This window comes from Anastrepha obliqua, chromosome 3 (genome assembly GCF_027943255.1).
Source record: "Anastrepha obliqua isolate idAnaObli1 chromosome 3, idAnaObli1_1.0, whole genome shotgun sequence".
NCBI lineage: Eukaryota > Metazoa > Arthropoda > Insecta > Diptera > Tephritidae > Anastrepha > Anastrepha obliqua.
The window spans coordinates 141,352,697-141,378,540 of NC_072894.1; the positions used below are offsets into that span (position 1 = coordinate 141,352,697).

General features: G+C 39.8%; 1 protein-coding gene across 4 annotated transcripts in view; it reads left to right on the forward strand.

Moving 5' to 3' along the window:
- The window catches only part of LOC129242504 (uncharacterized), a 75,002-nt gene that overhangs the window by 35,005 nt on the left and 14,153 nt on the right, over positions 1 to 25,844 (forward strand). For 3 of the 4 annotated variants that reach the window (XM_054879176.1, XM_054879177.1, XM_054879175.1), the window contains exons 2-5: positions 15,490 to 15,691; positions 19,868 to 20,051; positions 22,562 to 22,624; positions 23,304 to 24,283. In XM_054879176.1, the coding sequence (XP_054735151.1) occupies positions 15,490 to 15,691; positions 19,868 to 20,051; positions 22,562 to 22,624; positions 23,304 to 24,283 (1,429 nt within the window). The remainder of the gene's footprint in view (positions 1 to 15,489; positions 15,692 to 19,867; positions 20,052 to 22,561; positions 22,625 to 23,303; positions 24,284 to 25,844) is intronic. The other variant, XM_054879178.1, reaches the window with a different exon arrangement.

Genomic DNA, 25,844 nt, shown 5'->3' on the forward strand with positions numbered 1-25,844 from the left:
TTCGAATAACTACTAAAAAATATATTTAAGAAGCTCGTGTCAAAACTTTTTTGACAAAATAACAGTTTCTCAAAAATTGCTTCTCAAATTGTTTATAAAAAAAAAAATATGGGTGAGAAAAAATCTTCTCTAAATTACTAAAAAATATATTTAAGAAGCTCGTGTCAAAATTTGAGACTAATCGGTGTAGCCATTCACGAGTAATGTTTTTCTTCGACTTTGAAAACACCGTTTTGAGACAAACACGCTGCCGTTCCGGCCTTGTACTTTCAAACACTCTGAAGCGCTTTTTCAAATTTGCGTGTAACTTCGAAAATATTCACCGGAACTATATTAAATTTTCAATGTGCATTCTTAAATATATTTACATTAAGAAAATAAAAAAAAAAAACAATTTTTTGAAAATTTTAACTGTATATAACTTAATGAAGCTCGGCCAAATTCGCTAAAACGGTTATCGCCCTAACTAAGAAGAAGCAGAAGTAGTTATTTTTTAAGATCTGCACAAATCAATTTTCAAAATCAAAAACAATTTTTTTGTACCCTTAATACGAGATTTGCCTCTCATACGATTGTAGATGTCCAGCACTAGCGACCACCAGCGAGTCGTTCCCACGGCTGTTTGTTCTACGTTACCGAAACGACCCGGATTTATATTTTTTATAATTTTTTTCCTGAGAGAAAATCTTAAGTTCAACAACAAAGCAATGATTTCGAAGAAATAAATTTTCGGCTGCTTCTCTTGGTTTGCCGGTATCATAATCAAATACCACACATCCTCCTCAAAATTCATAAGTTCTATAAGTTTCACGAATTGATGTTTGATTTGTTGAAGTGTACAATAAGTTGTTAACGTTGTTGATCTGTGTAACTATTCAACTTTATTTATCAAACTTACTCAAAAGCATATGACAAAAGGCTGTCAAACTGATAATAATAATGCAAAGATAAGACATCTCCATGTTAATTAAGAAATGGTTTTTCGATTTCTCCTTTTGCCACTCAAAACTCACAACTAACGAAACAATACGGAGTAGTAGTGCGCGTAAAATTATTTGTTTTTGCTTAACCCTGCAGCAGTCGCGCGGTCTACATATGTAATCCACCATTGTTAAATTTTAAATTTCTTGAAAATCGTGCATCGATTTCATCGGAGATTTTTGCTACTTGTAACTAACAAATTGAGAGTCACTCTCAGTTTTCCGCTGTTAATTGTCGCATGCAGTTGTGTCGCTAGAGGTTCGTGAAATTCATGGTCTACGTATGTATGCCGCGCGACCGATTACGTAAGTATTTTAAATTAGGTTTTATGCTAATAGCTAGTTATACTTTGTAAATAAAAGTGGACTTTTGGCATAATTTTTCATTTTACAATTTTGTGGAACTTTTCTTATAATATTTACATATGTAAATTTCAGCTACTCTGCTGAAATGACTTTGGACGAACAACTCTTGTCCTTCAGAGGGCGTTGTTCTTTTCGGCAGTATATTCCAAATAAACTTGCTAAGTATGGACTGAAAGTTTTTGCACTTGTAGATGTTCATTACCCATACACCTATAACTTAGAAATTTACGCCGGCCAACAACCCGAAGGTCCATTTCGGTTAAGCGACGAGAGATTTGATATCGTGGTGAGAATGGTGCAACCAATTTTGAATAGACATATCATATTACTATGGACAATTGGTTTTCCTCTCTGAAAATAGCAAAGCAATGATTTGATAATGGAATTACAATGGTTGCTACCGTTCGAAAAGATAAAAGAGAAGTTCCCCGGGAATTTAGAATTGCCTCTAACAATATGCTCCTCAAAATCACTCACTCTCCATATACTCTGGTTTCTTATGTACCAAAAGCCAACAAAGTAGTAATAGCCATGTCTACAATGCACAACGATACAGCGATTGATTCTGACACCGGAGATCAACGAAAGCCGGAAATAATAACATACTATAATCGCACTAAAAATGGCGTTGATCTGGTTGACAAGATGTGTTCTCTTTATGACGTATCTAGGAATTCGACAAGGTGGCCGCTGACTAAGTTCTATAATCTTGTAAACCTCAATGCTCTCAACGCATTATGCATTTACACTGCAAACCGTAACTATGAATCTGTCAAAAGGCGTGATTTTCTCATAGACTTAGCCTTGTCTTGGATGAAACCACTGGCTCACCAAAGATTAACACTTACCGCGCTACCTAGAACACTGACATTTAAAATAAAAGACTTCTTGGATCTTCCACAAGTTGTAAGTCATCAAGGTCCAACGCACAATAACTACGTCGGTCGTTGCTACGATTGTGGAAGGGCCCGTAATAAAAGCACCCGTAAAGTGTGTAACGTTTGCAATAAATTCATTTGTCCTGATCATTCCAAGACTGTATGTTCGTCATGTTTCGAAAACAATTAAAACATCTCAATTATCTTCTGGTTATTTTATATATATTTTATACTTTTGTGAAGTATCTTAATTTTTTGTTAAAAAATGAAGTTTTGGTTTTTATTTATTTTATGTAAGAACAGAAAGTTTATTTATGTTATTTTTGATTAATATTAATAAATTAAACAATAACAAGAATACTTAAAACAAAAGCAATGGAAGAGTTAAATATTTATCTTTTGTATTTTTAATTTTAAAATGGATTACATATGTAGACCGCGCGACCAATTACGTCAGTTTCAGGGGCGCGACTACTGTAGGGTTAAATAATCTCTATTTATTTGCCCGATACTATATTTGTTTCCCCTCATGTGGTGAATCACATATTCATTCAGAAAAATTATAAAACTGTATTTTATTTTTTATTTTCGCCTATCTGATATTGGGCTGTTTGTTTTGCAATAACGTTGTTTTTGTATTTTGCTATATGGTTAATATTTATTATGAGGATCGCCTTTTCTACCTTATTTAGCGTTGCCGCTTGCACGCTCACTCGTGTTTAAATGTTTTTGCTTTTAGCATTCAAATGCTAATCGAAGTTATTGTTGTTTTCGTAGTAAATCTCTTCGGAATGAATAACCTTTCGTTTTAGCCTCCATTCATTTTGTTTGTTGAAATCGAATTGATTTCCAAATTTATTTACCGTTTGCCTTTCTACGAGTATACACGCGTATACATCTACTTACATACAATATAATATTTATTACTTGTGTGTGTAAATGTGACTGTGACTGATTTTCACTTTTGTATTTCTTTTGGTTTATTTTTATTTACAATGTTGTAGCTTATTGTGTTACTACAGTTATATTTGCGACATTTGTTGTTGTTCTTTGAATATATTTCATGTAGTTTTTAATCAGTTCCTGTTGGTTGCATAAGAGACAACACTCGCTGACCTTTTTCTCTTACTTTCATGTCATTCATTGCATTGTCCAATCAGCGTAGTGCGTGTGCTATCTCAATTACACGCATATGCACACACACTGAACAATAATGACCATAAAATAAGTTGTCGCATTAAGTTTTTACTAGTCTTTTTTATTTTCATTTGATATGCCGTTTCGTCAAAATACTATATTTTTAAGCACAAAAGCAAATGTCTTCATATATGTATGTCTGCAGCTGAATTTCCTAGGCAAAATGAGTTATGAATCATTGAATGAATGACTACATATACAGTTGAGCGGGTGTTGTAATTGAATAGAGACTTCAATGCAGTTATACAACACAAACTAGTATATAAAGAATACAAAAGTATGGATTTATGTATGCAAATACAACTCCGGCCAACTAATTAGTAACGCAGTAGTATAGGAACTTGTTTTAACAATAACTAAAAGAAAAAAGCGCAACAAATTTAACCGGTTTGGTTTGCTATGTATAAACTAAGCATTAAATGAAATTTAGTTCATAAAAATATTTTAAAAATTTTATTATTTTTTCCAACGAACTCAACATCACGGTCATATAATAAACAAAAGTCAATTTTTATATAAAAAATAGTTTTATGGTTGTTCAGTTTCAAGTATGCCAATCTAGAAAAGTTATCATTATTTTTGTTGACACTTATGACACAACTTTCATTTTGAATAATAGCCAAAGTACATTTTGGCAATTATTTGATCTGCTGATTTTAGAGCTAAATTTAAATAATTAAATATTTTTATGAAAATAATAATAATGAATGAAAATTTTGAAATAGAGCACTGCTTATTTATACAACTTTGCCGGGCTAACAGAAATGCCGACGTGCGCCGTTGTTAATTAGTTGCCCGTCGCTGTATATGTGTATTATATATGAGTCATTTGTAATTTTCAAGCGATAACATGGCCTAGATAATGAGATGAAAATGACTAGTAGACTACTCAACTGCTTTTTCATGGAGTTTTGATACCACGATTCTTCTTATTATGTATGTACATACTTAGATTTACGAACTTCGTTAGTATGGTTGTTGAGGACATGAGTCGAAATTTGAGTGGTGTAACCGTCGGTTAAGTATTCACTACTCATTTTTCTAAATACAACCCTACCTGGCAGCCAAAAGGGCAACGAGACTCTCTCTCCTGCGCGCTGATCGTGACAAGTCGGTAAAACTAAAAGGTTAAAGGCAAAAAGCAAAAAGTAAAAATACTGAAGACGGGAAAGTGAAGACTTAGCAATCAAGCAACTAGAAAGGGCGAAAACAGCAGAACATTAAAAAGGAATGTTAGGTAGATTTCTATAAGAATATTGAATTTTGGTATAATCAAGTGCAAGTTTGAAATAGATCAAAATCACACTGATTTTTGTGTATTTTTTTTTGGTGGCGGCCATTTTCTCCAAAATAAAAAAAAATAAATAAAATAATAAATAAATAAATAATAAAATAATAAATAAATAAATAATAAAATAATAAATAAATAAATAAAATAATAAATAAATAAATAAAATAAAAAAAAATAAATTAATTAAATAAATAAATATGTTAGGTTAGGTTAGCCTAGTTGGCAATAAGCCACGCATAGACCTTTTGGTCCCTAGTGATATCAGATGGAGACCGACCTCTATGAATACCTAAAGTAGACATCACGTAGGATGTCAGCGCTTTGGCAAATCTAAGTAGGGCTGGGAGCTCCGCTTTTGAGACGTCTTCCAGACCCGGCATCTTAGTCGCGTTTTTAATAATGCCGGACAAACGCACAGAAGGTGTTCTAAAGTCTCCTCAACATCCTCTCTGCATTTTCTGCATTTGTCTGTGTTAGCAATCCCTATCTTGTACGCATGTACAGCCAATAGATTGTGACCTGTTAGCATACCTATGATAGTTCTGCATTCCTTTCGCGAGAGCGTAAGTACGAATTGAGTCAGTTTTTTATCGTTAGTTCTACACATGACTTTTGCTGTTTTGCATGTGGTCAGGTTAGTCCACCTAGCTTCCACTTGCCTTTTCATGTGGTCGTCCATTTCGTTGTATATTGTGTTTAGCGGTTTTGGTATGTCGTTCTCTTGTTCAAATGGTAGTCTCACAGCACTTTTTGCTATCTCATCTACTATTTCGTTCCCCATAATGCCTTTGTGACCAGGTACCCAGTAGATATGCAGCCTATTGTTTCCGGCTAGCCTTTCTATGGCCTCCCTGCTCCGTCGAAAATTTTTGGACTTAATACAATATGAGCTTATTGCTCTTATTGCTGCTTGACTATCCACGTATATATTAATTGTTGAGTTCTTTCTTGTTCTAGTGTAGGCTAGCTCCGCGGCCTTCCCCACAGCAAAAACTTCCGCTTGGAAAATACTGCTGTGGTCTGGCAGCTTGATAGGCTGCCTTATTCCTAGTTTTGAGCAGTAAATACCCGCTCCCACTCCGTCTGGAGTTTTCGAGCCGTCTGTATAGATGTGAAAAGTTCTATGGCCAGGCTTCATGCCTTTGTGCCATCCCTTCTCTTCAATTGTAGTGCGAAACCTTCTCTCCCAATTAAAGTACGGAGTCATGTGGTCCGTGCCACTGAGCTCCATTTTCCTATTGAGCTGTGACCGAAGGTTCTGCAGGTGAATACCCCCGCAGCCATTAGCCTCCTCGCGGATTTCGCTGCCAGGTTTTCCGCCATGAGGTTAATAGGTGGCATGCTGAGTATCATTTCCAGCGCCGCCGTTGGAGTGGTCTTTATCGCTCCTGTTATGCACAGAGCAGCGAGTCGTTGAATCCTTTCCAGCGGCATTAAGTATGCCAGTTTTTTTGTTGCAGTTCACCATACTAAGGTTCCATACAGCAATATCGGTCTGACTACTGCTGTGTAGCACCAATGCATCAGAGAGGGTGATAGACGTCAAGTAACGCCCAGCATTCTTTTATATGCGTACAATGTATTACTGACCTTTTTCACCCTCTCCTCAACGTTGTGCTTCCACAGCAATTTGCTGTCCAGTATTACTCCGAGGTACCTCGCATAATCTTTGAGAAGTAATTCGTTGTTGCCTAGCTTCGGGAGGTTCCACGCCGGAACTTTGTACTTCCTGGTAAAAAGTACCATGTCCGTTTTCCCCGCGTTTATCTCTAGCCCTGCGCGAGATGCCCATTGGTGTATCGTTTTGAGAGTGTTGTTCATCACATTACTGATGGTGTCCACGTACTTTCCCGTAACTACTATAGCTATGTCATCGGCATATGCCACTAGTTTTGGTGCCCCTCCGTCAAGTTTCTTAAGAATTTCATTTGCTACAAGTAGCCATAATAGCGGCGATAGTACCCCACCTTGCGGAGTACCTCTGCATGCATATTTGGTGACGCTCGTATCGTTCCACTCCGCTCTTATCTTTCTGCTAGCTAATAGCTGCCTTATCCATAGATAAACCGTGGGTTGCACATTAAGTGACTCTATGCTATTTAAAATAGCATCTTTTGTCACGTTGTTAAAGGCCCCTGATATATCTAGAAATACTCCTAGAGCATACTCCTTATATTCTAACGCCTTTTCTATGTTTAGTACAAGTGAGTGAAGTGCAGTTTCAGTGGATCTGCCTTTAGTGTAAGGATGCTGCGCTTTGGATAATTCGTCCGGCGCAATTGTGTCTCTAATGTATGTATCTAGAATCCTCTCTAACGTTTTCAGTAGAAATGAGGTCAGACTAATGGGCCTGTATTCCTTTGAGTATAGAGGGTTGCTTTTTCCTGCTTTTGGAATAAACACAACTCTCGCTTCTCTCCACAATACAGGAACGTAGCCGAACCTCAGGCATCCCCTGAACATCGTTCTTAACCATGGTACCACAAGATGGCTTACCTTTTGGAGCATGGCTGGGAAGATTCCATCCAGTCCTGGCGATTTATGCGATTTATATGGGTCGAAACTTTGTATAGCCTATTCTATTTTGTTGGTTGTGATTACGTTCGTCGGGATTCCGTGCACAATATCTCCTCTAGGTTCGAGATCTGCAGTGTCCGCACACCCTGGAAAATGTGTACTGACTAGGTCTTTTAGAGAGTCCTCACAGCTGTCAGCCCACTCCCCGTTAATTTTTCGTATTGTTCTTGGCATAGACGGATTCTTGCATAACAGTTTCCTAAGTCCAGCCACATCGTTAGTGTCTTCCATACTGCTACAGAAGTCTTTCCAATATTCTCTCTTGGCTTTACGTATCTCTTTCTTGTATACTTTTTGTAGATCCTTATACTCTTTCCAACAGAACTCATTGTCAGCAACTTTGGCTAACCTATAGAATTCATGTACTCTACGCCTTTGTGCTCCTAATTCCCTGTTCCACCAAGGAGGCTTCACCTTGCGTCTATTACGTGTTGGAGGGCAGGATCTTTTAAAGGCTTTGACAAGAGTAGTTGCAAACAATTCAACCCCTTTCTCAAGCGCGACGTGTGACGTGTATTTCCGGGGTATCATTGGTGTTTTTGATAGTATATCCCTATACAAGTCCCAGTTCGTATTCTTAAGATTTCTAAAGGTTGTAAGCTTGTTTTTTGAGCGGAATATAACCTGAAAGCTTATGTATCTGTGATCAGAGAATGAGGGCCTACTCAACACTTCCTATTCCTGAAGATCGTCTGAAGAGAGATTATGATCAATATAAGAACATATACTTTTTTTGACCATTATCGCTGTTCTTACCTTATTTTTTACAATCGGGATGTACATATGTGTTGTAGTTGTGTGACTTTAGACCGGAGACTATGTTGCCCGATGCTATCCATGGTTCTTGGACTAGAGCCACATCGTAGCCGACTCCCTCTATGTTGAGCAGGAGCTCGGCTGAGGCGTTCTTACTTTTGTGGAGGTTTATCTGAAGGACTTTCAGCATCTGGCCTCAGTACCTTCTCGGGGTTGGATATTACCTCCAAGTCACCCTTCTCCACTTCCTGTATATTGAGGGAGGCTTCCAGGATCTCTTCTATACCGATATCCTCTTCCACCTCTCCCGCAGTGAGCGTGTTATGGTTGTCATCTGCCGGGTTGCGCTTTTTGAGGCGAAGGTGCACGCTACCAACTCCCAAGCCATCCTCCCGAATCGTGCGTAAAGCAGGTCCTCTGCCGGCTTGTTGATTTGGATAATGTAGTCCTGGCCACCATCAGTAGTTGCTGGTTTTGCCACGCTCAACACTTTCCAATCGTCTGTCGGCACGTCCGTATTTTGTCATTGTAGTAGTCACAGCGTATATTCCGGTTTTACCACTCGCGGAATGAAAACCTTTGCCTTCGGTATTGAGGGAATGCAGCTGCGATCAACAATTTCCAGTGATGCCCCCTCCCACAGGCCGTGAAGCGTTTTTACTGCTTCCTTTAGCCATGTGAGCGTGAAGTCATCCTTGCATTTTATGATTTTGACGCCGCTGAACCACCCTGCTTCGTCAAATGCTGGCATGGGTGCGTTCGGCTCTGCGTCCATTTTAGTAAACAAGGTTTCCAGTAGCTTCATTTCCACTACCTTCACCGTTCCTGCGACATTCGCCCCAGCTGGTCGCTACGGTCAGTGAGTGCCACTATGAGGTGTCTCTTGACAATTTCACTGGCCGCTGCCGCTGCTTTCGACGTCGTAGGTCTTTCGTCTCCGTTTTTCGGTTTAGCCGTCTCGTGCCTGTGCTTCTGCTTTTTTGATGGCCCTGAGGCCTCACTATCCGCAGAACGCTGCCTCTTGATGGCTAGCTCTTCTTCGATTTTGTTCGCATATTTCGGATTGGAGGCTGCGAACATTGGCTTTGCTGCGTAGAAGGCCCAGCCATTTTTGATTTCCTCTCTGGCCCAAGCCAACCGTTCCTCCTCTTGCTTCGTCAGGTTGGACTTGCTGCCAAATCGGTCACAAACTTTGACCGCGGCCTTGTATCGGGCTTTGGCCTTCAGCTTCTCTCTATCAGGCTTGATCCTTGGTCTGTTCTTGCTATCCGAAGCAGCACCATTGGATCCAGCCGGAGAACGCAGAAGAGCCTCTTCCTCAGCTGTGTTAGTGCTCCCGACGCTTTCGTGGTCCGAGTCTTCGTCGACAACGGCACCTCCGCGCTGAAGAGCGTTATGTGTATTTTTGGCATTAGAATTACGACCACTGTAGCCTGCTCCCGCTGCAGTGGAAGTTTTGTTACTTAAATTTTTGTTGGTATTCATCTTTTTTGTACGACCACCTGCTCGACGAGGCGAGCGCAGTGGTCTATTTATATAATGGGGAATTCAAAACGGTCCACCACGGCAGCGCCCCATGCCGTGGCAAGGCCACAGTTACTTCCTAAGGCGGCCCGGTGTTAGGAAGGCGCCGTTGAAATATAGCCGGTCTGGTGAACCCCCTGGCTGCAAACCATCCAATGGGCACGGTGTCGCATAACACCCTGGATTAGGGGGTGTAAGGGGTTTGGGGATGACAAAATAAATAAAATAAAAAATAGCTCATATAAAATAAATAGATAAAAAAAATTATAAAAATTCGGAGTAATATGTAAGTTTGAAATTTCCATGAAAATTTATCGAATATTTACACATTTTAAAAAATAACTAAAATAAAATAAATAAATAATCAAATCTTATTAATAGGTAGGTAGGTAGGTAGGTAGGGTGGTTGTCGTAAGACACACTTAGACCTTCGGCAGGTCCATTGTGATACCACTGGAGCTTATCCTTACTCTACGTGTTCCTTTTCAAACCATCCGGTTGCTTTAATAAACGAGCAGAGCTTCGTTAGTTTTAGATGGGCTATGTCCGCTACATCGGTTAGAAATGCTGTATCGAGAGTGCTCAGCCTTCTCATAGCTAGGCTTTCACACTCACATAAAAGGTGTCTGACTGTTTCCTCTTCTTCTGTATTAAGACAGCTTCTACAGAAATCGAAGTAAGGGAGTCCTAACCTTCTAGCGTGGCTGCCTATTAAACAATGACCAGTTAAAATACCTATCATTTTTCTTATAGATTCTCTGTTGAATCTTAGCAAGATCTTCGATCGACCGCTGTTCCAGTTCGGCCATGTCTGTCTGCTTAGTTCGCATGTTGTGAGGTTTTGCCAGATTGTATTTACCTTTTTGATGGTTTCCCTATCTATAAGTAAATTACAAGTGGCTATGGGCATGGGTATCAGCGCCTTATCCGGTTCGAGATCGAGCGTTGTACCGGTTCTTGCAAGTTCATCCGCCTTACAGTTTCCTGCGATGTTCCTGTGGCCTGGTACCCAGATAAGGTGCACCTTGTAGCACTTAGATACGTCATCTAGTAGTTTAAAACATTCTAGAACTGTTTTTGACGAGTGCGTTTTTGATTCCAGCGCTTTTATTGCTGCTTGACTGTCCGAGTAAATGAAGACTTCATTTGCGGATAATACTCTCGTTTTTATTTCTTAAGTCCCTCTTTTATGGCAGTGACTTCCGTCTGAAATACACTGCAATGATCAGGTAAGCGAAATGATTGGCATACTCCGAGTTTGTCGGAGTAGACCCCTCCACCTACTTGGTTGTCCAGTTTTGAGCCATCTGTGTAGATGTTTAAGTCATTTATCTTAACAATGAGCCCGTTATCCCATTCCTCTTTGGAAGGAAATACTGTGACAAAGGATTTATTGAAATTGATGTCCTTGGTCCTACAGAAATCCGTTGTGCTGGGAATGCAGGGGAATTGTTCTAAAATTGAGGAGTGTCCTCTTTGGTACGTTCTGAGTAGGCTGATTTCTCTTAGTCTGAGAGTTGCTTTGGCAGCTGTTTGCTTACCGTACTGCTCTAAAATGTTAAGCATAATATTTAGTGCATCTGTGGGTGTGGTTCTGAGGGCCCCGCAGATGCAAAGACTGGCCATTCTTTGTACGTGTGCCATGGTTCTTTTGATGTACAATTTATCTAAAGCTGGCCACCATACTAATATGCCGTATGTTAGGATTGGTCTGACAATTGCCGTGTAAAGCCAGTATACGATAGATGGGGAGAGACCCCAACTTAGTCCTATCAGCTGTTTACAAGAGTATAGTGCTATTGTCGCCCTTTTTACTCTATCTTCGACATTTGCCTTCCAAGTTAGTTTTCGATCTAGTATTAGACCTAAGTAGCGGGCCTCATCACTAAATGACAGTGCCGTTCCACCTAGGGTCGGAGGAGCTATATTTGGAATTTTATGTTTCCTGGTAAATAGGATGAGTTCAGTTTTATTGGGGTTGACTCTTAGCCCATTTGCTTTTGACCAGTTTTCAACCATGTTTAGTAAATCTTGCATGACTTCTCTAAGTGTATTGGGGAATTTCCCTCTTACTACCATTGCAACATCGTCCGCATATGCTACGACGTGCTGTCCTCTCTCCTCTAGGCTCTTTAGCAATGAGTTTAGTGCCAGCACCCATAGGAGAGGAGACAGCACACCGCCTTGAGGTGTTCCTCTGCTAACTTTTTTCTTGATCTCTGAGGCCCCTAGGGTTGCGATCACAAATCTGCTCAAGAGCATGTTTTTGATGAACTCAACCAGAGCGCCAGAGATCCCGAAATCCGTCAGTGCCTTTATTATGGTATCCGGTAGGATGTTGTTGAATGCGCCCTCGATATCTAGAAAGGCTACCAGTGTGAATTCTTTATAATACATTGACTTCTCGATTTCTGTAACAAGTGAGTTAAGTGCTGTTTCAGTTGATTTCGCTTTACAGTACGCATGTTGTGAGATGCTGAGCTTATTAGGGCTGATGATATGCTCTTCTAAAATTCTTTCTAATGTTTTTAGCAGAAAGGAGGATAGGCTAATTGGCCTGAAATCCTTAGGTGTTGTGTGTGAACTTTTTCCCGCTTTAGGGATAAAGACCACTTTTACCTCTTTCCATACTGATGGGACACTTTTCAGTTTCAGAGCAGCCTTAAATATGGCCGTCAGCCACTCCATGATGTAGTTGAGTGAATGTTGTGATTAAATGGTTTGAACGTGTTCACTGCCCAGGTTATCCTAGTTTCAATGATTATTTCTTCAATGTCAGAGTTTGGTCTTTCTGTACCATTGTTGATTAATACGTTAGATGATTCGTTGCTGGAAAAGTGTGTGTCCACTAGCAACTTCAGAGTTTCGTCACTCGAAGTAGTCCAACTCCTGTCCGGTTTTTGGAGGTATCCGGTGGTATAGTGTTTTTTGAAAGGATTTTACGCAGTCTGGAGGCCTCTGTGGTTCCTTCGATTTCTCCACAGAAAGTTCTCCAACCAGACCTTTTCGCTTTCCTAACTTCGTGTTTGTAAATTTGTAGCTTACTGTAGTAGCAGTCCCAGTCTTTACTTTCTCGTGTCGCTTTCGCTCTATTAAACTGTCTTCTGCTGTCGTTTCTTAATGTAGACAGGTCTTCTGACCACCAGGGCGGCTTTTTCTTCCCCTTATACTTAATTAAGGAGCAAGCCTTGTTTAGCGCAGTTCTACAGACCTCCGTAGGGATTTGTACGTGTTCGTTCAATGATTCTCTGTCTTCAATAGTAATATTTTGGGCATTTGGAAGTCTTTCCTTAAGTTCCCGTTTATATATATGCCAGTTGGTCTTTTTCAAGTTCTTGCTGGCGGGCGGGGCCCGTGAGTTGTTTCCCCCAAATTTTATTTCTATATAGCGATGATCGGAGTAAGAGTGTTCATTCAGAACCCTCCACTGCGTCATTTTTCCGTAGAGGGTTTGACATGCTAGCGTAATATCAAGAACTTCTTGTCTATTGCGCGTAATAAATGTAGGTTCGTTGCCTTTGTTACACACTAAAAGCTTACTACATATAATATAATTAAAGAGAGACTCACCTCGTTCGTTTGTATCCGAGCTCCCCCATACGGTATGGTGGGCATTGGCATCACCTCCTAGGGCTAGTTTGCGGTTGTGTGCTTTGCAGTCTTTCACAAGGCTTCTTATTAGCGGCGACGGCAGTGGACCTGTGTCGTCTCCGGTAAAATAGAACGAGGTTAGCCAGATGTTGCTTCCGCTCACTTCCCAGCTAACCGTCGTAGTATCTGCGTTACTGAAATTTTGAATCATAAATATATTAAGATGTGCTTTTGCCATTATGCATGCTCTTTTAGTACCTTCACAATTGATCTTGTATACTTTATATCCTGATGTCCTCAGACCGCAGATTTCGCCATTCCGTACCCAGGGTTCCTGGATGAGGACTACGTCCGACTGATCTTCTGCCAGACGCTCCAGGAGGGCAAGGCAGGCTTCTTTACAGTGATGAAGGTTTATCTGTAGAAGATGCATCAGCTGTTAGCGTTATGTCTGGGTCTTCTTTGCTTTCGCACAAAAGTTCTCTTTCGGAATACTTACGCTGTTGTGTGTAATACTTACCCTCCCGTTCGAAGTACAGCCTCCCTAAGCCCATTTCTGAGCCTGAAGAGGCGTATTCTTCTTCGGTGGGCCGGTCGTCTTCGCTCATTGGCTCGGTTTCGCTCATGGGTTCTAGTTCGCCCATGGGCTTTTCCCCTTCCTTAGTGGCGAGGAACTCAATTGCATCCGTGTCAGTTTTATAAATGTGAAGCTTCACCTTTACAAAACCGTATCTCAGTTGCCCATCGCATTTCGCTAATGGTTCGATTGAGTTCTCTGTGAGGAGCAGGAGAGCCTGCATGGTGGCGCGCTTCTGCTCTTACGATTCTTCCGCGTTATTTTTGTTGGTAATAGTTTTGACATATCTCCACTCTTGCGTTGGGATGTCCGGATTGCAGACCCGAATGAGCTTCATAATCTCTTCCGGGTCTCCGACGGTTGAAGGTAACCAAACCCTTGCTCGCGGCCTGGACGGAATATCCTTCCTGTCCACGACCACTAGCTTGGCATTTGGGTACACTTCGCCGACTTTGGAGATGGCCTCTTTATACAGCACGCTATTATTTTTATCTGGCCTTGGTGCCAGCCTAAGTCTTCGCACGCAGGCGGGGGGCCGGGGTTCTCCAGAATAACCTTCAGTGCCACTTTCGTTAGCTCGGCCTCGATCCATTTCCACTGGGCCTTGGGGAGCATACCTTCCGGGTGGTTCTCGTCCAGGACTCCTATGATAAGGCGGTCTTTTGCAACCTCCGCAAATGATCTTCTGGGCGCCACGCCAATTGATTTGTGCCTTTCGCTTTCGCTCTTTCAATCGCCTCTTTCAACTCCTGTGACATTTCACCTTCCTTTGGGTGAGTTTCGTGCACCCTCCTTAGGAGCCTAGCTTCGTTTCTGCGATCCTGGTAGCCCGCTTTCGCTGGGTCTACCACCCTCACAAGCGGCCATCCTTCGGTACCGGAGCAAGCAGTAGCATTGCTTCCGGTCGGGACCGTTTTTGGGGGCTGAATCGCAGTAGACTGCCGGGCTAGTGCCCCCCTACTTGTACTTGGACCTGTGTCCAGTTCTGAGTGTGTGTCAGCTGTCCTCGCTTTCGCTGAGGCTGTCGCTATATGTTTCGATCGGCTTATTAAGCCGATGGATGGCGTTTTCTTTGAACTCGGTGCGACCGTTGCTCTTGTTGCGGAACTGTTTGTTCCTGTCGGTCTATTAGAAGGAGGACCGATCTCCTTTTTTTTATTTATTTTATGATAGTCTCTTTGCATTTTGGACCCACGAGTGTCGGAGAAAGGATGTCCGCCCGTGCATAGCTCCGAACTACACGGGTAAGGCTAGTTATTACGGAGGGCGCCAGTTATCTGTAAGCTCCGTTCGAGACTTTGTTATTTATTAGAAGGGCCCCAAGCCTGACAGATTCTCGGCACGGGTCGCATCACACCTTAATCCAGCCCTTCACCCCCGACCACGTTAAAGGTACTTTGAGTAGTGCTGTACTATTGAGGAGTATCGAACCCTACCCATAGTACCCTTAACTTAGCTAAGTACCTCCTGAAAATAGGAAAACTGTGGTACTTATTACCAGCTGGCACCCTCGGGGAGGGTTCAGTGGAGGATTTCGCCAGCCTATCAGCCTTATCAATAAGTGGTGCACACTTTTATTTGACGCTCACAGTATATTGCCCTTCTAGTTCACCTTCAGAAGTAATAATAATGCATATTAAGAGGAAGACTTAGGATTTATCATTATTTACATTGGCTATGAGTAATTGTTACTGTATACTAATGACGACAATTGTAATTTAATTATCGTTTTTATTATTCTTCTATATTTAGATTATTTACATCACTGCCGAAATACACTCAACGTTTACTAGTTTTACTATTTGGTACATTCCGTGTTATTGCCAGCAATGCAACTCAAGCTAGCACTGGCATGACCAGTGAGGCACTGGGCGTTTCCGTGGCACCCAGTTTCTTTCAATCGTGCGTTAGTGATGGGAAAACCGCTCGTATGGAGGATGTTCTTAAATTCAAGGTACGTTAAAACATGCAACATCCATATATAAATACATACATATATTCATTCATGCATATGCACAATACACGAGAAGTTGGAGGAAGAAGTATCGGTCTGAGTAAGAGTACCAAAATAAATTCATATTTTAAGCATTTGAGCATTTGGGCATTTAGATCGATTTATGCTAATCGAAGTTGAACGTGAACTCATGTCCATACATTCAGAGGTACTCGGTCGGGGATGTACAAATACTGGTACTCGCTTCACAGCCGAGCACATTATGTAAGGCATGATGCTGTAAATTTGGTTTGGATTGAGTAGAATTTGAAGAACCGGGGTGTTTGCCATATTAAAAATATTAAACAGTATTAAGAATTTAGCCACAGCTGTTGAATATAGTTGTGAACGTATAAAATATTTGTTTTTGGAAAAATAAATCCACTCTTTTAATGTAAATGTGTAAAATTTTTGCGCAAAAGGTTTAAAACTGTTTTTTGGTCGATCTTTAGCTCCTAAACGATGCTGCAACTACTAACATGCCGATTAAGGGGGTCTTCTGGTCTCGAGGCCCTGAAATGAAGGGTTTTTTTGGGGATTGATTGTGACAAATCCTGTGAATATTTAAAATTTTTATTTTTTTTATTTTAAAGGTCTTGGCTTTTAAAAAATGGTTTTGACTTTGAAAAAAATTAACACCCGCGACCTTGAAATGGCGCTGAAGACGTCCACCTCCAAACGAAAGAGGTCTCCATTTTGGTCACGGTTTTTCCACCTGGGTAATCAGAAAGCAAAAATTAGATATGCGTTGTCTTCAGAGTTGCCCTGGTTAAGTTTTCCCGTGACAGATTTTTTTTTTAAATTTTTTTCAAAAGTTATGCAACAATTTGCAAAAAAAATTTTTTTTTGCTAATTTTTTGAATTTTAAAAGGTTATAAAAATGGAATGAAAAAAAATTTCAAAAATCGTACACGGGGAAACTTAGCGGTAAGTTTTCCGAACCTTTTAAGACCAAAACCATTGAAATCGGAGTATAACTACTATGAAAAGTGTGACCAAAATGCTTAAAAAACACGATTTTCGGGGAAACGCGTTTAAAGATAAAGTTTATGATAAAACGGCCGGAGGAGGGTACACTTCGGTGCCCAGAAAAATGTGAAAAAATGCGATTTTCAAAAAATCCTTTCTGTGGCGTATTCTCGCATACACATACAACAAAATTATGCAAAAAAAAAAAATCGATTTTTTTTTCACTGGAGACCAGAAGACCCCCTTAATTGCGAAAAATGTCAATAAAATGACAGAAATAATTTTATTGACATTTTTCGCAGCCAACATTTCATTGTCCTTATGCCAGAGGGATGACTGTACAAATTTTCAAATTTCGAGTTAATGGGCTGACTTTATTAATCTTTTGGTGTTATACCAAAATCCAGATAATTGATTTTCCAATTTTTTCATATTTACACATCCATTTTTCTGGCATAGGGGGCTAGGTAGGTAGGTGAAATGGTTGAAGTGTCTGGCACTCCTCAAGTAGCACTAAAGCGCCGTTTTGATACTATTATGAGACCTCCAACAGGCAGATATCTACAGCCAGCCAGAGCTGTTGATAACGGGTGATCAATCATGACGTGCTTTTTTCAATAGTTAAAAAAAAACAAAAATGTAAATTATGTTCAAAACTTTATTTATCATTTGAAAGGACATTCTTTGACATTTACTTTTTGAATATGACTTCATTCAAATGTTAGCCGCAACTACGCTTAAGGTGGTCCATTCTGAAGGTCCAATTTTCAATCACTCGTTCGAGCATTTCGACTGGTATGTCGTGAATAACACGCGTAATGTTGGCTTCCAGAGCTACAATCGTAGCTGGTTCATCAGCATAGACCTTGGACTTCACGACTCCCCGAAGAAAAAAGTCCAAAGGTGTGATATCACAAGATCTTGGTGGCCAACTCACAGGTCCTAAACGTGAAATCAGCTGCTCTCCGAAATGACTTCTCAATAAAGTCATTGTTTCACGAGCTGTATGGCAAGTGGCTCCGTCTTGTTGAAACCAAATGTCGCAGAGATCATTAGATTCAATTTCAGGTAGCAAAAAGTCCGATATCATGGTACGGTAGCGAGCACCATTCACAGTTACGTTGCGGCCATCATCATTTTTGAAAAAATATGGACCGATGATTCCACCAGCCCATAAACCACACCAGACCGTTGTTTTCTCTGGGTGTAAAGGTAGCTCTTGAACCTGTTCTGGTTGCTCTTCATCCCAAATACGGCAATTTTGCTTATTGACGTAACCATTGAGCCAGAAATGCACCTCATCGCTGAACAAAATTTTGCTCGAAAACAGCGGAAAACATTTGTCACAGAACGCTGATTTTCATAATACAGTTGAACAATTTGTAGACGTTGTTGCGGTGTGAGTCTTTCCATGATGAAATGCCAAACGCTGTTCAACAAATCCACGATGACAGTTTGCCACAACTCGCGCGCGATCTGTAAAAAAAACGCAAATGAAAAAAAAACTCTTAATTGATCACCCGTTATAATGGAGAAGATTGATGGGATTTAGGTTGGCGCACTGCCCTAGGCTGTCGAAGAAAGGAGCAGTGGCCTTAATTGTCTAGCCGCCAAACCCGGACATTTACAGAGAATATGCTCAACAGTCTCCTTCTCTGAAAGGTCCCACAGCTTCTGCAATGGGGGTTAAATGGTAATCCTAGCTTTTCCGCGTGTGTGCCGATCGTCCAGGGACCGGTAAACATAGCTACGAGTTTGGAAATTAATTGGCGAGGATTCCAAAGGACTTTTTGAGACCTTCGTATATTGTACTGGGGCCAAATAGTTTTCGAAATAGAACACGAAGAAATGGAGCTCCATCTTTTCTGCGCTTTCCTGAGAAATAATTTGAGCAGTTTCCCTTTAACAACTGTCAGGGGGATGCCGATGACCGGGTAGGAGGTCTCTGAGGCCAATTCAGTCCCCTTCTTGGAAAGCTCATCAGCAATTTCATTTCCTCTATGTTCCTATGTCCTGGAACCCAGATCAGACAAATGTTACTTGCATACCCAAAAGATTTGATCTCCTTAAAGGAGTTTACTAATATCATTCTGCACCATGGTGTTTGCCTTGCGGTATGAGGTCTTGCGTTGTCGTGGTGAAACAAACTTCGCGTCTATTCACTAAAGACGGTCGATTTTTTTTAAGTGCCTCATTCAAGTTTGATAGCTGATGGGAATAATAATCAGCAGTTATCGTCTGGTTTGGTTCCAGAAGTTCATAATAAACAATACCGGCCATATCCCACCAAATAGGCAGAAGAATCTTCTTGGGGCGAAGGCTATCTCTAGGGGTCGGTTCTGGTGTTTCATCTTTATCTAACCATTGGCGTTTGCGAACAGGATTTTTGTAAAGGACCCTTTTTTTATCACCAGTAACGATACGGTTAAAACAACTTTCATTTTCAAGCCGTTGCAGCAGCTGAGAACACACATTCACTCTCTACTGAAGGTTGGCGACGGAAAGTCTATTCGGAACCCATTTTCCTAGCTTTGAAACCTTTCCCAACTGAACCAGGTGCCTGTGAACTGTTCCATGCGATGAATCTAACCTCTGAGCTATCATATCGACTGTCAAATTTGGCTCAGCTTCCACGAGTGCGAGCAAGGCGGTCGGATTTAAAGACTTCAGTACGACCAGCGCGCGGGGCATCCTCCACGTCGCAGTTACCTCTTCGGAATTTTGAAAACAACTTTTGCGCAGTCCTTACACTCACGGTATCCTCTCCGTGAACAGTGTTTATTTCTGCAGCAACAGTTGTTGCATTTTTACCACTTTTATAAAAAAAATACAAAATATGCCCCTTATACGCGTTCGAAGATTCCATTTTATATTTTAACAACACGTGCTTCTATCCGCGATTAAAATCACTTGTTGAATGCACAATATATCAAAGAAAATATAAAAAGTTCCGTTATATTCCGCGAATAATTTTTTGTATGCAAAACTCGTACAAAAGTGAAATTATGGGTAAAATATGTATGAACTTATGGACTGACCTGATAACTTGGTTTTTTATACTAAAATTTTAGATATTAATATAAATTTAACATTTATTCTCAATACACAAAATTATTATAATATGTTTTAGTTTATTCTTTGATGAATAAGGTTTGATTTGTTTTACAGGTGGCCACAAAAATTATGAAGCAGATAATCGATAAATTTGCTACACATGATTTGTTTGGGCGCGAAAATTATGAATACTATGCGAGAGTTACTGGGCGTATTCTAAAAGTGCAGGATGAATGGATTTGCAGCTTTCAGTATCCACCTCCACCACGTGGTAAATTGGCTCAACAAAAATATGCACGTAAGTAAAACTTCGATTGCTATTCATATTTTTTTATGTATTCACCCATCACAGAATAATAAAGATGATTTTGGTGGCAAGCACTAGAGAAGTGAAAAAATGAAAACTTAAAGAATATTCTGATTGATTTAATCAATATAAAACGCAAAGGAAAAGTGAAAAATGTACCGTTTGGAAATGTCATACAACTGTGGAACTCTCTATGTGTCAAACAATACCACGTCGCACACCATTAATTGGAACATAAGTGGGGCCTAAACACATTTGAAAGATGTTGTATTTTTGTTCTTGATGAAGTTTAACCCCTTGCCGTGCCATTTAGCTCGACGAAACTCGGGCCCAAGTGTTACGCCCGAGAAAGGTCACAGCAATTATGACACTCGTGACTAACTCTGGTGGCGTACTGATAGAAACTAACATTCAATCACGACCCAGGCTCGTGATGTTTATGTTTGATCCGACTATCTGTACACGACCTCGGCTCGTCATATTTACGTTTTGCCGGACGATCTATACTCGCTCCGTCATATCCATGTTTGGGACAAATTTTCATCACGAGTCAGACTCGTTAAAGCACGGCAAGGGGTTAAAAAATGTTTAGATGTGAACGAATGTAAATAATGTCGTTCTGTCCAATTCGAAACAATTTGCTTAGAAACGAGTTTAGGCTGCACGATCACAATTCTTCATTACTTTTGGTGTTGTGTGAAATCGTGTTGCCCTTTTTGGCCGAGTGAGTTGTGTAGATATTGCTGGAATAAGCTTAGTAGTCTTGATGGATACGAGCTTTAGCTCCAGTTCTGGTTCTAACTCAGGCTCTGGTTGAGTTATAGCTTATGCTTCCATTTCATCATTCCGGGTTTACTCTTATATAGCTTTCTCGCTCTACTTTTTGACATCATTTTCGCCATTCTCGTTCATTTCTACTCATCCTCATCACCAACAGTGATCTCCGAAGAGCCACTGCCCGCGATTACCATACATCAAGAATGGTAGATTATCAGGTTTGCTATTTAGCTATGGTGAAAAAAAAAATTGTGCGTGGAACTTTGGCTGACACGTCACTTGGGGATTCGGCAGCCGAAATGTGTACGCTCATTTCAGATGTATTCACACATATATATATTTTTTTTTCGGGACAACTAGCAAGTACAGCGCTCAGACAACATTAATTCCATTGTACTGCGCTCGGGTTCTCTCCAATCAGCAACGAAGTGTTGAATTTTTTCGTATATCACCAACACAATCTCAGTTTTTTTGTAAACACACCTCAAGCGACGTCAGCCCAACAGCTGATCCTGTCGAATTCGCTCAGATCCGAGTAACGGTGTGTGAAAGAGCTCTGCTTTAAAATCTTTTTACCATGATGTACGACAGGTTTTTCATCGTTACGAGAACGTTTTAAATTTCAAGCTGACCAAAGAATTTCACACCAGCGTTATTCCACTAAAAATTATAAAGAATGGTTCATGGATGTTTTTTATTTTTTGAGGATGTTAGATGACTTAGACGAAGACACTAAGTACTCCTATGCCACAGGACAGATGGTCACGGTATTTCTTACGGAAGTCTTTGTCATCTTGAATGTGGCATACTGGCTAATTGAGAAAAAGTGGCGGGGTAGCAGTATCGGAATTTGTAGTGACAGTCAAGCTACACTGAAAGCCCTTGCTAACCCACGCTGCTCTTTGAAGTTAGTCGGTGAATGTAAGACAAAACTGAACAGTGTTGCAAAACTCAATAAAGCTAGTCTTATTTGGGTGCCTGGACATTGTGGTACTACAGGGAACGAGTTAGCTGGTGAATTAGCTAATGAAAGCTCTACAAGTATGCCACAAGGCCCTGAACCCTTACTTGGTGTCAATTCCGCAACGTTTCAACTATGGATTGACGACTTCATGAGCTCTACCCATAGAGGACGTTGCTTTGGGTTGAACTCGTGCAGAGTAGCTAAGTGCTTTGTGAAAGAACCAAACGCGGAAATAGCGACCTTTCTCTAAAAACTCAGCAGAAAGGACCTGAGAGTACTGGTGGGTGTAATCACGCCTGTGGTCAGCATATGGCTGCCATGGGGCACAGGCCTATCCTGTCTTGAGGATGACGACACTGCAGAGCATTTTTTCTGTAGCTGTCCGGCGTTTTCCAGAATCAGACTTAGATATTGGGTTGCGATATACAGAGTATGGATAAAGTCCATACTCTTCCTCTTCCAGATCTCTTAAGATTCTTCAATGAATCCAAGAGATTTGTGGAAGAGTTACCTCAAACTAATTTATCCGTTTTACCACCTACTTTTTATCTTTCCTGTCTCTATTCTTTCTACTGAAATCTATCCGGAGGTAATACAATGGTGTCCTGACTGAGTGCTTGACTTGACAAATCTAATCTAATCTAATCAATGGATGTTATTTATTTTGAATTAAATTGCAATTAGTTTGCTAAACTTTGCTTTTTGAAAGCCACCGTATTTGTTGTAATCCTTTAATAACGTCCTTTTTTCCGTTTTACAGTACAACACTCCCTGGAGGCAGAGAAGACATGGCTGCAGTGTCAGTGCGAGCGGTGGGGTTTGCGTAAGTATAATTCGCATAGATTTTTATGCTTTCTTTATTTAACCAATTTGGTTATTTATTTGCTTTCCAACATCAGTGTAATTGGCACCTTATGTCCAAATAGCGAACAAGTTAACCATAAGTAGTTGATACTTAAAATAAGACGTAACAGTGACTAATTCTTTTTCGCCAACTTTATCTTGTCTATTATCCGTTTCACTCTGTCACTATAAAGTCGTCCTAGTAATTGTCTATTGTATTGTATACTTATTTTATCCGATTTAGTTTTATTGTTCAAATGATTTGATTTAAATGTGGTCACTAATCCGCTTGTTTAAAATTCATCATTAACAACCGAACTGCTTTACATTTTCATTCATTTCACTTTTTCCATTTTGAATGGGTTTCTATCTCGAATATCATTTTCCTCTTTATTAACATTTAGCTTTCACGTGATGCAGATTGCTTTTCAGTTTATTTATAAATTTTAAATAGTTCCAAGTCCAAAAAAAAATTGTTTTTCAAATTGTAATTGTAATTGTAATGAAATGTTGTTAAGAATAATTTAACCAAACACCCAAACATTTGTAAATCTCTCTTTTCTTTCACTCTTACTCATCCTATGCCTGTGTGTCGTATTAAATGTCCGTCAATTGTGAAATGACATGACATATATCAAAATCGTCTAAAACTATAACAGTTGCCCAGGAAGAATCTCGCTCCACGCCTGCCTTGCTAACCAGCTCAAGCTCAGCTTTAGAAAACAGCGTGCTTTCATTGGGCGTAACACCAGAACATTCTTTTATTGAATCATGTGCACGCCTATCTGTCTCCTTAGAAGGTCCGAGCCTATTCGCCTTGACATCTTCGCCGATACCGAAACGAAACATGCAGGATTTTCAACGTGACACCGATAATGATGCTGATGCCGATGAAGAAAATTTCGGCGACGTAGATGCTGATGCCGAAGCCGATGCCGATGCCGATGACGACGAAGAAGAAGACTTCGCCGCTGAACTTGAAATAAGTAACGAGGACGACGATTTAGAAAACAATCTGAAAACTGACTTTCCACGTAAGACTGTGCAAAGAAACTACAGAACAACAACAACAACTACAACAGCGCCAGGTAATAATCGCCAGCCAACCCATAATAACGCTGCTTTAAACACCACTTACACCATTGAAGTGGACAGCGTTGATGTTGCGGACTCGAATGATGATGAAGGTGACGACGAAGTGACCGTAGTAAGGCGTCGCTATCGTCAGAATAAAAAGAAAATACTAACCCAAACGCGTATGCAACATCAGCGGCGCCTGCGTGCCGGCTCCAAGAGTCTTGATGGTGGCGATCGTGCACCACAAACAACACCCATGAACAGCGAAGTAGTATGCGAAAGTAGTAGTAAAATGAAAAACAACAAAATGCAAAGCAGCAAGACGAGTGCACAAATTACTGGTGATGGCGGTGGCGGTAGCAGTAAAACGATGAGAACGCGCACTTGCAGCCGCTGCAATCGCGGTATACGTCATTCATCTTCGTGCTCCTCAGCTTCTGGAGGAGGAGGAGGAGGTGGTGGTGTTGGCGGCGTGGGAAGTGGTAGTGGCATGACTATGGAAGAATTGCGCGCTGTCAATCGCTATGCCGAAAGCACAAAGAGTCTTTCATATTTGCCACAGGTGAGGGATGAATTCTTGCTTGCTTCACGGATTTCGGTATAAAAAAAAACGAACAAATAAGTTAATTAATGCTCAATTTTAGAATTATTAATTATTAATTATTATTGTTTATTATTATTATTTTTTATTATTATTTTATTTCAATTTCGTTGTAAACTCACATGCATTTGTATGATTTAAATACGAGTTTTGTTGTATACTTTTTTCGTTTAATTTTTCCCCACTTCACTTCTCTGCTTTACACACAACAAGTATTCCAAACAATAAACTAATATGTATTTCTATTTTTTTATATTAACTTCCATTGAGGTTAGGCGTTAGGTACGGGCATTAAAAATTCATAAATGTTGTAGTTGTAATTGAGTTAATATTTACATCGCACAGCCCATGAAAGATCTATTATTTTTTATGTGCGCCACCAGGTGTGAACTAACATGAAATTATAGTTTGAGCAGAGTTTTTAAGGCGAAAGGTCAGTCATTTTTTCGTTGCAGTGGTATTGCAGGGAATTTTTTTTTCGCGCAGATTCTGTGTTGTATTGCAGTGGATTTTTTTTTTTTCTCGCAGATTCTGTGTCCATAGCATACACTCACGCCGGAATGAACCGCTTGCATAACTTAATATATTCCTCTAATTTCTTGTTTTTGTTGTATTTACACGCATATGTGCACATATAGGTATATTACATTCAATCAAATCGGCAGGAGCGCACATTAATTGGCGCGTTATAACCTCAAAAAATATTTGCATAACGAAAATCGAAATATGTACGTTTATGAGTGCAGCGGCTCAACGCGGAAGTGCGCGAAAGCAGAAATATTATTATTATTATTTATAGTGAATATATGTATATGTACAATATAACCCTAACTTAATTAGCACACTTGCTACTAGGGCCTTCAGTGCTGAAGCAGAAATATCTTAAATATTTTATTTCAAAAAGTTTTCAATGCAAGCATGCTTTAAAATCTACTGCCAATGAAAACAAATTAATTTAAGTTAAACTAAATAAATTTTAGTTTTAGTCAAACTTTACACAAATCGAATGAACTTCTGTATATTAAATCGCAGTTATCAATTTCTATCAAATTTTTCCGTTAGTGGATGTCTTATGCAATGAATTATCAAAACAAAAATACTTTTCTTCTTTGTTATTTTTTTTTTTTGTTCGAATAATCCTAATCACAATCATAATTACTTGATAATCACTATATCCTATCCTTTTAATCGTAGTTTTAGTATAATATATAAATTACTCATGCGAAAGACATTTTTTATAAATTTATTTATGTATGCAAATGACATTATTTTGTTTGTGAAAATTGTCAAATTATTTATTGAATTTGTGCATAATTGCCTAGAAATTGGTACGATTAACGAACTTTTATTTAATTTTGCGAACATTATTCCTTGTTTGGCCAAAGTGCGTAACAGCAAAATTAATTATAAAAAGATGACCTCAAGTCCTCTAAAGATGTAGGTATCTATAAAAATGCTATATTTATTTGCTAAGAATTTGTAAAAAAAATATAGCTGATTAATAATTGATGTGAAATTAAAC